Here is a 15,460-nt window from a genome sequence, read left to right as displayed (position 1 = left end):
CTTCTTCTCTCTGCTCAACTTTGGTCCACACTCCTCATTAAATCACGCTGAGAGTAATTTTTTTTCAACAAGTAAATAAAATTCTATCAGAACTGACAGCATTTAGATAAACAGCAAAAGGTGCAATAACTCATTTCCCACAAAAAGAACAAAATAACACCTAGAAGTTGAACAACTTGCACCCTGATTACTGTGAAATTATTTTACCAGCAATGTCACAGAGCTCTGCATCAGAGGCATTAGCAAGGGCTTCCTCCAGTTCCGGCTCCAGAGTCACACTTTCCAAAACAGGATCCATCGGCTTCTGCTTGGGAATCCAGGCTTTTCCTATAAATGCAAAGCAAGGTCACTCTCAGTATAGTGACAGCACCCAATTCACAGCTACCCTTGCAGATGCATTTCCATGCTGTGAGATTTGAAAAGTAGAGGGGGCACAAGAGAAAAATCAGGAGAGGAACTGAATCCCTTTCCATCATCTTGGTCTGGATCCTGCTGTGAACAGAGGCAGCTGCCTGACATGGGCAGCTGCAGAGCTGAGCCCTTCCACCAGCACAGCATCTATGGGAACCCACAGCAGGATCATGGCTGTTCCTAGCACAGTGCTCAGAAAGCCATGCACTGCCTGACCCTGCAGCTGCTCACCTCTCTGAAGGCTGCACAAAGGGGTGAAGCTTTGCCAGGGCTCAAGAGAGGCCAGCAGCCTGCACCCAGCACTGTGCAGGATCAGTCCTGCTGCTGAGACACCTCTTGCTGCTAACTCTGAGGGCATGCTGGCAAGGCAGATGGCACATTACTCAAAAGAGGCTGGAGAGGAGCTGGTGGAGGGCTCTGGCAGCAGGCAGAGACAGCACTTCAGTGAAAGCATGGGATGCAAGGAGGAGCAGGCTTAGGGCAGCTGGTCTAGCTCAACCCTGTTGCAAAGAGCGTGCAAAATGGAGACCCTTATGCTTTATCTCTCTGGACAGCAAAAGGTCAAAAAACAGACCTACTCCCTACAATTCAAAGGTGCAAATCCACAGGTCCAGCTGGTAGCTCAAACTTGTCGCCCTAGCTGCTTGCTCATGGCCTTTTCCTAAGGGGGGTGCTTGGGATGCAGTGGGCTCCCTGCCAGACCCCATCCCATTGCCCGTGGCAATCACTGGGCAAGCCACTGCCAGAGCTGGACAGTGTTGATGGCCCTGCACAGCTGCTCCCAGCTCCTCACTGCTCATGCTGCAATGGGCAGCAGATTCTTCTCAGAGGCAGAATGGGTCAGATCTGCGATTTCACAACATGGTATCCAGCTGTGACTGCCCAAAAGAAAAGAGAGCCTTGTGATGTTTTAACACTCCACAGCAGGGAGCAGTCTGCAGGGGAAATCCAGCATTGCTGGGACAGGGGTGGGAGGGCTCTGGGAATATTTTGGAGCAGTCCCCTCCCCTAAAATAGTCCTGGATCACTGCAGAGATAAGATAGTGTCTGCAAAAGGCCTGGCCTAGCATGCCAGCCAGGACTATTTTTGTCACCTCTCTGAAACCTGAGCCAGTGGCACCAAAAGGGAGAAACAATCCTGCTGCTCAGGGATATGCAGAAAGGGGCTAAATTTAGCCTCAAGGAAAAAGCAACTGCACCTCAGGGTCCCCTGGGACAAAATGGAGGCTGCCATAAACAGCCTTTTGCTCCCATCCTCTCCCTGTGTGCTGCCACTCTGACAGAGAGGGAAGGAATCTGCCTCCTGGGACACAGCTGCTCTCGCAAAAATAGGCAGAGTGTCATGTGCCTGCACAGGCAGGCCTCTTCTGGGTATCCAGCAGCAAAATGCCTGCCCTGGCTTGGTGTGGAGATCTGGAACTCCTGTCCCACCAGATGTATGGCTGGGCAAACTGTATGTACAAATTGTACCATCTGCTGTATGCAACACCAGCAGAGAACAAGAGAAACAGGGCAAACTTAATTCTGCTGTCGTACAGTAACTCCTTCTGACATCCCAGTGACATCAAAATTTCTGGGGTTTAATTCTAGTTTAATTTTAATTACCTAATTTCAGTCAATTTCTAAGTTTTAGAAAGTTTTGTATCTCAGTCATGCTTTGTTACAAGATGGAACTTTAAATTAAACAGTGCATGCATGACGATGACAATGCATGATGTTTTATGCCATAACAGACTATGTCTGCACACCCCAGCTCCCACCCTGCCCAGCAGCATGGCCAGGGAGGGCACCACCCATGATGAGCTAGTAAATCACCCTCCAAACTGCAAACGTGGTGATTTATTTACAGCTTCATCACAGCTGTGAATAGGTAATTTACCATCTCTAGCTCACAGGCAATGTAGGTAGCTTCTTCTCTTAACAGCGTGTTACAGATGAAAATATGTTTAATACATTTGAGATTACAACAGACTGAAGTATGATGCTGCAACTCAAAATACTTGAAATGCCTCTGTTTCCTGCAGAGCACTGCTTCAACCTTCTGGGCTAGCCAGGTGGGTAAGCAACACTGGACTGGGGCACATCTGAAAGGTATCAAACCAGTTTTCCTCATAGAACTCAATTTACTAATTTACTTCTCTCAAGGACTATTTTTTTAAAATCCAAAAATACTGCATCAGGTTTTATTAAATGAACAAATTTTACACAAGCCCTTTATAAGAGAACCATGTCGGTCAGTAAAGAGGCAGCTTTCAGAAAGACCTCAGGAAACATGCTCACACACCCACATTTTAATGCACTTCTTTTTGATATTGGGCAACCATTAGCATGAACAGTGCACAACCAGATCTCCTACTGCAGGGGGATCACAGTACAGAGGGAGACACAGCAGCTGAAAAGCTGCTGAGAAGCTCCTGGAATGCAGGAGCAGGATCTGACCAGACCATGTCCCATGTCAGATGATATTCAGAGTTCTAATGGGAAAAAGAAAGTCACTTGGATAATGGATTGTGTATGAGAAGAATAGCAAGAGATGCCAGAAGGAGAGGAAAAGAGGCAGAAGAAAACCCCTGTTCACAGGCCTCCAGGCCATGCAGTGCAGCAGCTGCTATAGGGTATAGAGCAGGAGGACACAAACAAGCAACCTGCAAGAAACTGGGAAATAAGGCTGAGGTTGTCAAGAGATGATGGAAACTAGGTGGGAATGCTGGGCATCACCACAGCTGGGGTGATCACATCTCTCTATGGTGAGAAGCTCACAGTGTCGGGATGGAGTGTGAAAGTAAATGGTGAAACATGCAGCTTAACATGAGGAGCTCACAGGAGAACAGGGCAAGAGAGGACAGAAGATTATTTCTTTCCAGAACCTGATACAGATACAGCAGCATGGGAATGGGTAAAGGCTGCACAGTGGTACAACTCTGTCCAGCATTCAACAACATATCAGGTGGTGCCCAAATCAACAAGCACAGGGACCTGTTGTCTAGCTGGGACTAGACAGCAGAGAGAGCAGATTCACCACTCCAGTGGTGTCAGAAAAGAAGTGTTGTTTTATCAACACTGGTCAGACACAACCCTTCTGCTGCTGTGCACCCACTGTGCCTACTCTGTGATGCACCCAGCATGGTGCAAAGGGTGACCATACCTCTCTTTTCGCCTGTGAATGGAACCAAGTCTTCTCTGTCTTTAATGTCCTTTGCTTGCTTTTCTAGGTGGGCCATGAGCTCCTCCCTTTTGAAGGGGCCAGTTGGTGGTTTTTGCGTCTGATCCCGCTGCCTGAGCCCTGCTGGCAGCAGTGCATTCTAGACAGGGAGATGAGAAACACAGGTTATCTCTGCAGGCCACAATCCCCATCCACCAGACGCTGTCCCCTCTGCACTTCCCTCATTGCCCCACTCTTTTCCCACATTTGCTTCTCCTTGTATCAAAGGTTAGCTTCATCCAGCCCCACTGACTCTCACATCATCCAAGACACGTGATGCTTCTTTCCTCCCTTCCGTTTCAAATGCTGCCCAGTAGATGTTTCTCTGCAACATCAGCTCCAGCTCTTTCTTTCTGGAGGCTCTCAGCCAACCACTCCCCACTATAGCAGTCTGTCCAAGTGCCCACAGTGCACCATGTGTCCCAAGAATCATTCAGTTAAATCTCATTATCTTTCCTAGAGCAGATCAGGGAGTTGTGGTGGTGTTTTCTGCCTTTCATGATCTATCACAAAACTACAGAGGGTCTCACAAAGAAGCAAAACCCTTGTGAACCTCAGCCTTTTTTCAAGCTGTCTCCTTGTTATTCAGTCACGTAAGCCACCACGGGAAGTTGGTTCGTGCTTGACACATATGGCACGTAAACACCTGCTTATATTTAAATATAGAACAGCCTTAATGCAGTAAGACTATTCCCAGATTTGACACTAAGCATGTTCTTTAAAGCTTTACTGGATAGAAGTCAACATTTACTTTTTAAGACATCCAAGGTGATGCTGAACAACACACTGACTTTTCCATGCCTGCCTGACAAAAGTAGTTCTTTATAATTTATATCTGTATCAGTGAAAACCTGGGAAGAAAAAAGTAATAGGAAGCAGTTGGACCCAGGCAACCTTGGAGGGCAACAGAGAAATGTGTGAATTGTACAGGCAGGGAGGCACAGGAGACAGCTTGCTTCCACAAGCTCCATGCTGTGAGAGGCAACTATGCAATCTTCAAGCTGACTACACCTGCACTGACAGATGTCCGTAATTATTTTACCTTTCTTCATTTTTCACAGAATGCTGCCTGACTCTGTGTCTTCTGAGGCAGCTGTAACCAGCCCATCAGCCCATACGCTTAATCCCAGGAGCAGGCTTGCCAGCTCTCAAATATTTTAGAGAGCATTGCAATTAAAAATACTGATGATGCAATCGACACCACCCATCATTTACTTCAGAAACGCTAACTGCATGTTGCAGGAACAATTTCTCACTTGGCAGTGCCCAAGCTCCTCGAGTAACATTGCCGTAAGCCAGAGGCCTTTGGCCAGTTGGCTCTGCACATCCCCTGCAACAGGACAGTGCTGCCTCCAAAAGCCTTTCACCAGCTTGGCACCAGCAGACCCCATGTTTGCGTATGTGCAGCTCCTGCTGATGCTAGGAGGTTGCTAAAAATAAACTGTCCCATTTTGCAAAACTCTGGGATTTGGATTTCTGCCTAAATGGAGGAAAATACAGGGCATTTGAAGTCTGTTACAAAAACCCCAAACCCAAAAAAACAAAAAAACCCCAGAAAACCTTTAAACCAAGCAACCTGCAAAACATTCCCTCCAAGGTGACGTGACCAGAAACAGAGATCCACTTTCCACAGGATTACTGCCCTGCACCAGCACTGACTCATATTGCTGCTGCAAGTCGCAGTTGCTCATCACATCAGGAAAAGGGCAGGAAAACAGAAACAGACACACATGTAGACTGTGCTTCCAGTGGCAAAAAATTCTTCTGTGTATCTGCAGCCCATCTCTTCCACTCTCATAACACGTACAGGCTGTGCAAAGGATTCCACTGAAATACAGATTACTAATGCAGCCCACTCCCCCACAACTACTAAGATTCACTACCTAGCATCTCAATTAAAAATTACTTACGTCAGGATCCAGCTCTTCCAGTTCATTCTCCAACTTCCTGAGCTCCTCTTCTGTCAGAGCTCCAAGGATCTGATCTTCATCTAGGTCCCGGTATTTTTCTAGCTCCTTTCTGTAAGACATCTTAGGGGAGTCTCGTGGATCTCACTTTTGCACTGTAACAGAACCTGACATGAAAACAAGTGTTAGCACTGAACACATGAGGCATGATGCTGCAGCCTGCCTGCCTGGGGAACACTGAACAGCCCAGGGCCACAGATTTATGCTGAAGGCATGGCTGATTTCAAAGGATTGCTCAGGGCCCCATTCATATCCTGCACACACAAAATCACCCAGGGACACGAGAGCGGCACAGCTCCGGCAGCACATTGCCCCATCACGGATTTATGGGGCAGGACAGAGGAAGCTCTTTGTACAGGACCCTGGCCAGGGATGTCTTTCTGCAAGCAGTGCTAGACATTAATGAAGCGTCCTAGGCATTTATTTCTTTGAAGGACAGTAAACCAGAAGTCACAGCGTATGCAGCTCTCATGTCCTCACAAGCCCCCAGTAACACCGCTCTGCACAGGGCACTCCAGATAACATTGATACCAGATGGGAAAACAGATTTGTTGCACACTGAGTACCTCTGAGCCCTGAAAACCTCCACGAGGCTCCAGTGCATGGCACTTCTTCCCGTGCTTTAAAGCCACAAGGAGATCAGGAAGTATTATCCACTCAGGTTCAGGAGGCTGCCAGTTAAATGTGCTATTGAGTGACTCACCTTTCTGAGACAGCACATGTTTGAACTGCTGCCAGCTAAGCAGCTGACCCTATGCTACTGCACGTTCTGAGCCCATCCTTCAAGAAGAGTGGTGAATGGTCTGTCTGGGTAATCCCTGCTGACCCCAAGGTTTGGTCCATGTCTCCTAATATAATGAGCCATCCATAATCATATGCATGTAACTAGACCTGTGAGAGCAAAAAGACTGCAGAGACAAGGATCAATGTGCTTTAAATATGCAGATGGGTTAAAAGTGCACTCAGCACAACACAAAGTGTATCCAACTCTGCTCTTTTGCTGACAGTGTCCTTCTGCCCCAAAGCACTGTCTGTACGTTTATTTTTGGCTCTGTTATTATAAAGAATACTGAGTCCTAGATAATTTAAAGTGACTTTTCTTAAAGTTTTGGTATTCTTTTGAGAGACGTTTACATTAAAAAACAGCAAGGCCTGTGTATTTTTCAGAGAGCGAAACATTTTTTGAGTTTCTATAAATGGACTCTATCCAGCTCCTGTGGAACATCAGAGCCCTACCCTGAATCACATCTCTCCAGCTTTGCTTGTCCCCTCAGGACAGATTATGCTTTTATGATCACTCTTCATTTGTGGAGAAGTTTCTTTGTATAAGTTACAACACAACTGCTCTTCCAGATAGGAAAATTATCTTTAGCTTGGTCACAAAAGGGCACAGTAATGCACACATGCTTTCTCAACAGCAAGCCCTTAAATTTAGAAGCTGTCATCTTGTCAGATGTTTGGTTTCCCACTAGTTTGTGATGGCAATTCCTGCATTTCTCACATTCCTGCCACTCGACACTCTGGAGGTGAAGCGTGCAGAGATGGTGCCTTCAGGATGGGAGAAACAGCCCCTGAAGCTCCCTCAGCTGGGAACCAAGAGGGTGAAAAACAGCTTTCCACTGGGCTGGTTTGCTCCAAGCAGCAGCCATCAGCCTGTGGGCACTGGAGTCAAGGGCAGCCAAGAGGCAGCAGGAGTGATGGGGCTCAGTGGGTCTGGCTGAGCGAGGTGGAAGGAGCCCCACACTCCTGTTCTCCACCAGCACCCTGCAGCCCACAGTGCTGGGCTCCCTGTGCTGCAAGGCGGCAGGCAGAGCCACACATCAGCCAGCCTACGAGCATGTACAGCAGCTCAGCCCCTGCAACATGCCCTTCCTGCAGGCAGAGAGAAGGGCAGAGCCTTTATTGCAGCTACTCACGAGCACTGGTGCAGGAGATCCTAGAAAAGCAGCCTGGACTCGGACCTGGATATGTGCTGTGCTACTGCAGCCTTAGATTGCAGTGCATGAGCCACAGTTAGCCTGGATTTCATCTGCCACATGTAGCTTTGACCATTCTGCTACAGAAGGAGCTGGAGGTAGGAGCAAGCAGGAAGCCGAGAATAACCCACCCCAGGCCACTAAATTCCCTCTAATGGCTTAAAATACCCACACCTGCCACACGCGTGGCAGTATCTGTCTTGGCTACACTGGACAGCTATTGCCAGAGGCAGCCACAGACCCTTCCCAGGAACGCAGGCAAGGCTGCAAGCAGGGGCCTGTCTGGGGCCAGAGTGCAGCCCCCAGGGTGACCTTGTTGGGTCCCTGCAGAAGGACAGAGGCGTCAGCAGCGGGAGGTGAGAGGCAGGACAGACGGGATGTCAGTGCAATGTCAGCGCACCAGGCAACGCTGCTGGAAAACGCTTCAGGTTTCAAAGCATCTTGCAGAGATATGAAGCCAGGCCTGCATATAGCAAAGGCCCTGAGGGTTGGAGACAGGTGCAGAGCCTGCTGAAACGCAGCTGAAATCCCATGGGGAGAATTAGGTCTGCTAAATACCCCAAAGAGAGGTGTCGGGGGGCACAGTGCCTTCCCAGACTTGCTGGTGCAGCCGGGCAGCGCTGGCACCTCACACCTCTCCTGCTGAGAGCACACTGAGAGGACTGCTTGTCAGGAGAGCCAGCCTTGCCCCAGCAGCAGGACATTCTGTACTGCTCCCCTGCCTGCAGAACCAGGCTTTCAGCATCGTGTCCTCCAGCACAGACTCCAGGACCAGGACGATCACTGGCGCTCCCTTATCTCCCCATCCCAGGCCTCTTCTACCTTATCTTCCTAATGAGTGCTGGGAGAAAAGGCAAACCAGCCCATCTGCTGGAAATGGCAAGAGGCTTAGAACTGCTAAAGATACGAAAGCAGGTAAATTCTGCCTAAGTGTAATTATTTTCATTTATAGAGCACTGAAACACCCACCACCACAAACAGTTCTCCCTGACTTGTGCCAGAGTACAAGCATGGTTTAACACAGGTCTCATCTTCACCTGAGCTCAAACTAAACATGAAGACCCTTCAGTACAACTTGAGTTCTCACTCTTTTTCATTAACCCTATCACTCCTCATTCAATCAATTAAGGAAGCATCACAAAAGAATGTAACTGCAGCATACAGATACTGTGCAGAACTGACACTGTTACAACTTTAAGTCCTCAAAACATTGAAATTATAAAGATAGCAAGATATTAGGTATCTCTGTTCAAAGTACTTGTCAGACACAGGAAGACAGCCCAAGCACATGCACTGAAGTCTGAAGAGCACACACGTTGGAATGCACAACAATCATTAAAACTGTTAAAGGAGAAAAATTTAATTGGATGGGAAATAATAAAAGGTCAACAGGGAAGACTATTCTCACCATGAATACGGGAAAATACAGCATTTCTGATGGTGAGGGGGATAAAACAGTTTCTTTCTGAAGGGTTCAAAAATGCTGAGCAAATGAATGAAAATAAGTGAAAATGAAAAGCATCTTGTATGACACTAGAAATAACTTTCCCAGTGCTTTGCACTGGCACAGGCCCCTGCAGCACCATGACCTTTTTGGGGTGCCACAGAAACCTGAGAGCAGCACTGACGTCTGCTCGGGGAAGCAGTGGAAACCCATCCGGGAAAGTGGCCCACGTGGGCCTGCTGTGTGACAGGCCAGCCAAGGGCAGGGTCTGTACATGGCTGTGCTCCTCAGGCTGAGCAGGAGGGCAGGAATGGGCTTAGGCTACAGCAGGCTGCTCGGGGAGGCAGCGCCCATACTGCCGAGTCAAGGGGTCTGCTGGATTATCCCCCGTGATCCGACAGCCCCAGGAAAAGGAACAACTGGGGAATAACTGGCTAAAGTGACAAGAACAGCAGCAGGACAAATTTCAACAAAAGACAAAAATGCCACAGTGAAAACCACGGGTGCTGTGTGGCACATCTGGCACACACTGTGCCAGGCAGCCCAGAGCCTCCTTGCACAACCTCCCTCATTCACCAGCATGCCAACCCCAGGACAGCACAGAAAGCACTTACTGTCCTGCAAAATGCAGGGAGAAAGAGCAACCAACCTCAGCAGGGTGCAGGGGCTTCCAGGGATGAATTGTGTTATCAGTCCAAGCCAGCCCTGACTCCTTTTTCTTTTTTTGACTTGCAGCATAACTTCAAAGATAAATGCTGGGACTTGGGAATTTTTTTATGGAGGAGCTATACTTACCTCAAGTGACCATTTCCTATAAATTCAAGAGAAGATAGGCACTTTCTGTGCATACATTTCAATCTCAATGAGTCGGCTAGGTGCATATCCAAGATGAGTGCTGTGCTGGTGAGAGGACAAACCACCTCCACCTGGTTTCTAAGTGAAAACTGTCTTCTTATGTGGTCAGTCCTCTGACAAACCTGAAAGCTGCACATGTGTGCAAAGGGTCTGTCAGCCTAGAGATCTCCTTTGTCTGGCAGTCAGGAAAGGAAGGACAGCTGGGGCACCTGCATGGTGGTCTAGAACAAGGCAGGGGTTACCAGAAGCACTCAGTGAAGGGGTAGCTGTTACACATGTGGTGCTGGAGCAGGCTTGTGGGGATGAAGGAGACATGAAGGAGATCAATCCACCAGAAAGTGCGTCTCTGCTGATTCTCCTCTTCTGGGACAACTTTCAAACCCTGTGCTTGCATCCCAATGTAATTGGGTGTTGGTGACTCCATGGTAAGCCCTGCTTTTCGAGTCACTGGGCAACCAAACATCACCAACTTCCTGCAGTTTGAAGAACTGGCCAAAAAATCATGGCCAGATCCAGCAGCAGCAAAGGGAAAGACACACGTCAGCTCCTACTGAGACCACATCTAAAAATGTGAATCTATGAGAGCTGTGCAAAGCCCAGTAGGAAATCATAGCAGAGGAGGAGTTGTATCCATGGCCAGTGTCATCACACAGACACACACCACAGAAGTCTTCACTGCTGGGTGCTTGCAATCATGATTTACTCTGCCCAGAAGGGAAGTCAGTGTGGGTGTGCTGGTACAAGTGTGTCTCCTCCCAGCACACAGGTTCAAACATCACCCCTCAGCCCCACAGTTCCCTCTCTCACAGACAACCCAAATCCAGCAGTGTCTTTGCAAGTGACTATATGCCCTGCACCCGAGGTACAGACATTCAAAAGTTCACTCCACTTCAAATGTACATTGTTCTCCTAAAAATGAAAGGAAGGTACATGCCTGAGGCCTGTCCCTTGAGGCAATGGCCTCCTGCACATTTCTGTTGGCCCATTTTCAAGCAGATCTCATTTTCTCAGAGAGGAAAGCATCATTTTAACAAACCATAAACACACATCCAGGCTGCAGCATCAATTGAGCACTGTTGGCCTGCCTGGGCTCTGCATCACCACCTTGAATGCACAAGATATTGAAAACTTGTTAAAGCTACAAAAGACTTTCAGTAGACTTTGCTCTGGCTTTGAAGTCCAAGCTGCATTAGAAAGTGTCCAGCCAGGAGATCCACACAGCAGACCAGAAGGGGACCCTCTGCTTAGCACACTGAGCATGCAGGTGAATGCTGCATGCAATTTCATGTCCTCTAGTAGAAGACAGGTCTCTCCAAGCTGAACAAGTAAACAAATTGACTTACTCAGCCTGGAGAGGGGAAGGATGCAGAGGGACCCAATCTGCAGTCAGTCACGTGCTGCCTAAAGGGAAATGATGGTTTAAGAAGGAAAAATGCAATTCATGTCCTGGATGAGCAGAGTGGACAGAGAAGCAACAGGGGATGGTTTCAATGGTGAGACACTCTGCTATGTCAGATCTAGAAAGCAGAGCACACCACACACTCTCATTGCTCCCGGCAAGTCAGCCATCAACAAGAAAGACTCAGCCTCCCCGCAAGAGGCTCATGCTTAAGGAAATCCAATCTGCCGTCCCTTCAGAAAACTCTAGATTTCTAAGGAAGATCTAGGTTTTGTCCTGACTAGCAGCTCTTAATCTAAGACATCCTGAAATTCATATTTGAAAGGAAACATCTGGAAGAAGGCATTTTGGGTCTATCAAAGCACAAGAGTTCTGACTCTCAAAGTGGCATACCAGCCGTGCAGAACACGTAACAGTATCAGGAGCTACCGTCACCACCCAAACCCCTGCAGCAGGGAAGTTCAACAGCCCATCGGCAAGACTTACTGATGATGCAGCTTCATTCCCGTGGATATCCTCGTATCAGAGCTGACATTCCCATCCTGGCACTTGACAGCTCCACAGCAAACAGCTTGTCATCTGAGGTCATGCACTAGGGAAGGCTCCCTGTGCTCAAGCTAAGTGACCTCTCCCTTTATCCACTAGTGCTGAGGAAAGTCTCACACTGCTTGCATTCTCCTCAGTCTTCTCAGCTCACCCAACTCCTAACCCTAACCCAGGATCTGCCTCTGTCTCCTGGCTCTCCTCTTATCAATACTCGTGCAGCCTGCAAGTCACACAACTCAATACTGCCTCTCACCAGTATACTGGTCTTTCTCATCAGCAATTAGCCTGGATGTTTGGTGACCAGGCCAAGATCTGCCCAAACACAAAGCATCCCAGCTGTATCTCCCCCACTTTACATATTTTTAAACACACACTTGTAAACAGAGTTATGTGTTCTCCTATTTGGGTGAGGTTCTCTCATGCTCCTGGCATGAACTCAGTTGCTTAATTACTAATCCCTGTGAAAAGCATGTGGGCATACTTGAGTCATTAGTGACACTCTGCACTCAGTTCCTGCTCTGTAACTTGAGCTCTTCCACTTGGAAGCTTCACAGCCAGCACAATCTCCTCTGGAAAGTGCTCCCGGGTTTCTTGTCTGAGTATCTCTTATTCCTCAGATGGACACTCCTGTTTCGGTGGCACACTCTGGTTTTGCAGGGGGCCCAATGGGTGCATTGTGAACACAGGAGCAGAAAGGCTCCTGTCCTCCACTGCCTCAGATACTGAGACAGGCAGTGCCCATGCCCCATAAAAGAGCCCTGCCAGAATGCCAGAAGCCAAGCAAGCTGTTAGTAACACACAAATGTCTGCACATCCCAATCCTACCCTACTGCCTGTGTGGCTGAAGCACAGGGAATGGCAGTGAAATGCCCCACCAATGTGCAGCTAATAAGCCCCAGACTGGCTGATGCTTAATTAACACTGAAGCAAAAGGAGCACTGTTCCAGCAGCAGTGAGTATGCAGTGCACAGTGTGCACCAAATCTGAGCAAGGCACTTAACAGAGGCGAGACCCTCACACAGTCACACAAGTCTGCAGACACAAAGAAACCAGCTCCAGCTGGGAGAGCTTCCAAACTGCACAGTGCCTCAACGGGGATGAGCTCTGGGGAAGCATCACTGCAATCTTGCTTCCAAGCTTCTCCCCAGGCTGCTGCCAGCCAGAGTATCCTGGGATGTAGAGACTTAGTTCTGACCCAGGACAGCCTCTGTTACATGTTTATCTCATTCACCATGAACCAGGAGGGTGATGCAGCTCTAAGGCAAGGCTTCAGGGAGGGGGAATCTCCCTCTTTTGGGATTTGTAGACACAGGCCATATGAAGCCAGAGCCTCCCTATGTGAGGAGAGGTCTGATGTGAGCTAAGATGGGCTAAAGAACCACTGAGCCTCCCGTTGTGTTGCATCCCTCTGCCCAAGAATATGAGGGCATTTAGCACCATGGAGTCATGGAACACAACTTTATGTCCTGTTTCTTCCAAGAGCAGGTAATTTTACCAAGTGAAAACAGGTCTTTGCCTGAACAGAGAAGTGAATACAGTCTTCCTAGCTCATAATGTGCAAATGACTGTCAGCTGTAGAAAAAAAAATCAGAAGGCAGATCACAGTTTCCTTCCCCCTTGCTGTGCTTTCACAAACACTCCACACACCTGAAAAACAGTAAAGCAGCACACAGAAAACCATAAAAATTCATCAACAAGCACTGCATTTAGTAGCACATTGCTCTGGGGAATAGGAGCTACACATCTGGCAATACAGGGACTGGTGCTTCTTACAAAAGGGTAATTCAGGATCTTTTGTAAAGATAAATCAAATGTTCTTTTGGGTGAATGAAAGTAAAACTTGCACAAAGAAAATCAGTAATGAGATAGACCAGACTGTTTCCATATCTGTCTGGCTTTCCCAAATACACTAAAAGGGGTGGGGGACAAGCAATATATTTCCAGTATTATGCAAAACCACAGTATCTGGAGAAAAGGCAGCAGACCTTCACAGCTGAGAAGTGTGGAGAAGAACAAGATGAGTCAGGCTGAAAAACAATGCAATGCTGAAGGAGGGGTGGGGGAAGACAGACTTTGAAATGAGGAGCAGTGAGCCTCTGATGCAGTGTTCTTGTTGGAATACCCAGTTGTGTGTACATCAGGGCATCAGGTACAGGCGCTGCCAAGAGACAGCAGTGCAGACACTTCTACTGCACTGCAAAAGGCTTTTGGCTCTGGGGACTGCAGTGCAAGCAAGATGGTGTTTGGCTTTAATGTTGTTGCCCAGCTCCTCCTCTCAAGAGGGCAGAAGAGCTCACTACTATAACCTGAAGTAGGAGTTGCCTGCCCAAAAGCCTAATCCACTATTTGCTGTATCAGATAGACTGTGAAAAGGTGCCACCTCTCAGCAGAAATCTTGTCTCTTTGATGAGAAATGAGGAAGTCACTTTTCACTCCTGCATGATCTGGCAGGTCACACATAAGAAAGACATTTTAAAAAAATTAGAAACACTTAAAACTTCTATCACAGGACTGAGCACCCTTGTGGCTCAAAGCCCCAACACCCAAGAAAAGATGTAAAGCAAGTAGAAAGGACCTCCACGTAAGGGTAGAGCAGCTGGCTCTGAAGGGAGGCGGAGGGCAATGGATTCTGCCCAAGAAACCATCCATTTAAAAAGCAGAGGGCAGTACATGAGCATAGGAGTGAGGGCAGAAGCTGTGTCCATCTGAGTGAAGAAAGGTTGCCCTTGGGATAGGCAGTGCCTTTCAAGGCAGTGAATATTTCAAGCTGGAGAAAGTAGAGCCAAAACAGATACAACACACTCAATGAACCTCAATGAACCTTTCCCCCTGCTAATTTCCTTGTCCCTTACAGCGATCTGGAAAACCATGCCCTAGAAGAGCTCCGTGGATTACAAACGCAAGAAAAGGCAGTGAAAAAGAACTCTCGGTGGGTGCCCTGTGCAACCTACTCAGTGCCGTGCAGAGCTCTCTCCTCTCACCGCGCCGGCACCCCCGATCCCGGCCGGGATGCGCCTCGGACACGCGTGTGAGCCGCTGGCTGCCATCCATCCGTCCGTCCGTCCGTCCGCCCATGCCTGCACCTCCGCCGCGGGCCCCCGCCCGCCCTCGGGGACACCTCGGCACGGCGGGCCGGGGATCCCCGGCTGCCGCAGCGCCCGCCGCCGGCTCCGCGCATCCCGGCGCAGGGCTCGCAGCTCCGGGCACGGCTCCCGGCAGGCAGGCAGGGATGCAGGCAGGCAGAGAGGCTGACCCAGCACCCCAGCAGCCGCTCCCCTTTCCTGCGCGCTGCCCGGACCCCAGCGCCGGCCGCTGTTTCTGCCGAGCCGGGCCGCCCGGTGCCGGCCCAATATTCTGCCCCGGTCGGCCCGCCGCCCCTCGCCCACTTACCGCACCGTGTGCCGAGCCGAGCCGCGCCGAGCCGAGCCGAGCCGAGCCGAGCCGAGCCGAGCCGAGCCGAGCCGAGCCGAGCCGAGCCGAGCCGAGCCGAGCCGAGCCGAGCCGAGCCGAGCCGCGCCGAGCCGCGCCGAGCCGAGCCGCGCCGAGCCGCGCCGCGCCGAGCCGAGCCGAGCCCGGGCGGCTCGTCCTGGCCGCGCCGGCTCCGCTGCTGCCGGGGGCGGGGGTCCGGGCGGCCGCGGCCCCGGCCCGGCCGTCACTCAG

General features: G+C 49.5%; 1 protein-coding gene across 5 annotated transcripts in view; it reads right to left on the bottom strand.

Moving 5' to 3' along the window:
• Positions 1 to 15,460, bottom strand: part of TMOD1 (tropomodulin 1) — a 25,613-nt gene extending 10,153 nt beyond the window's left edge. Inside the window, exons 1-5 of one of the 5 annotated variants that reach the window (XM_079330854.1) lie at positions 15,374 to 15,460; positions 15,196 to 15,243; positions 5,524 to 5,687; positions 3,557 to 3,713; positions 208 to 327 (exon numbers count right to left, since the gene is read on the bottom strand). In XM_079330854.1, coding sequence (XP_079186980.1) covers positions 208 to 327; positions 3,557 to 3,713; positions 5,524 to 5,643 — 397 coding nt within the window. In that variant the 5' untranslated portion in view covers positions 5,644 to 5,687; positions 15,196 to 15,243; positions 15,374 to 15,460. Of the gene's footprint in view, positions 1 to 207; positions 328 to 3,556; positions 3,714 to 5,523; positions 5,688 to 11,740; positions 12,215 to 15,190; positions 15,259 to 15,373 lie in introns of those variants that run through there. The other 4 variants (XM_079330856.1, XM_079330855.1, XM_079330857.1 and 1 more) reach the window with 4 other exon arrangements.

This window comes from Erithacus rubecula (genome assembly GCF_903797595.1).
Source record: "Erithacus rubecula genome assembly, contig: SUPER_Z_unloc_1, whole genome shotgun sequence".
NCBI lineage: Eukaryota > Metazoa > Chordata > Aves > Passeriformes > Muscicapidae > Erithacus > Erithacus rubecula.
The sequence above is the reverse complement of the archived record's forward strand: the minus strand, read 5'-3'. Positions and strand labels throughout refer to the sequence as shown.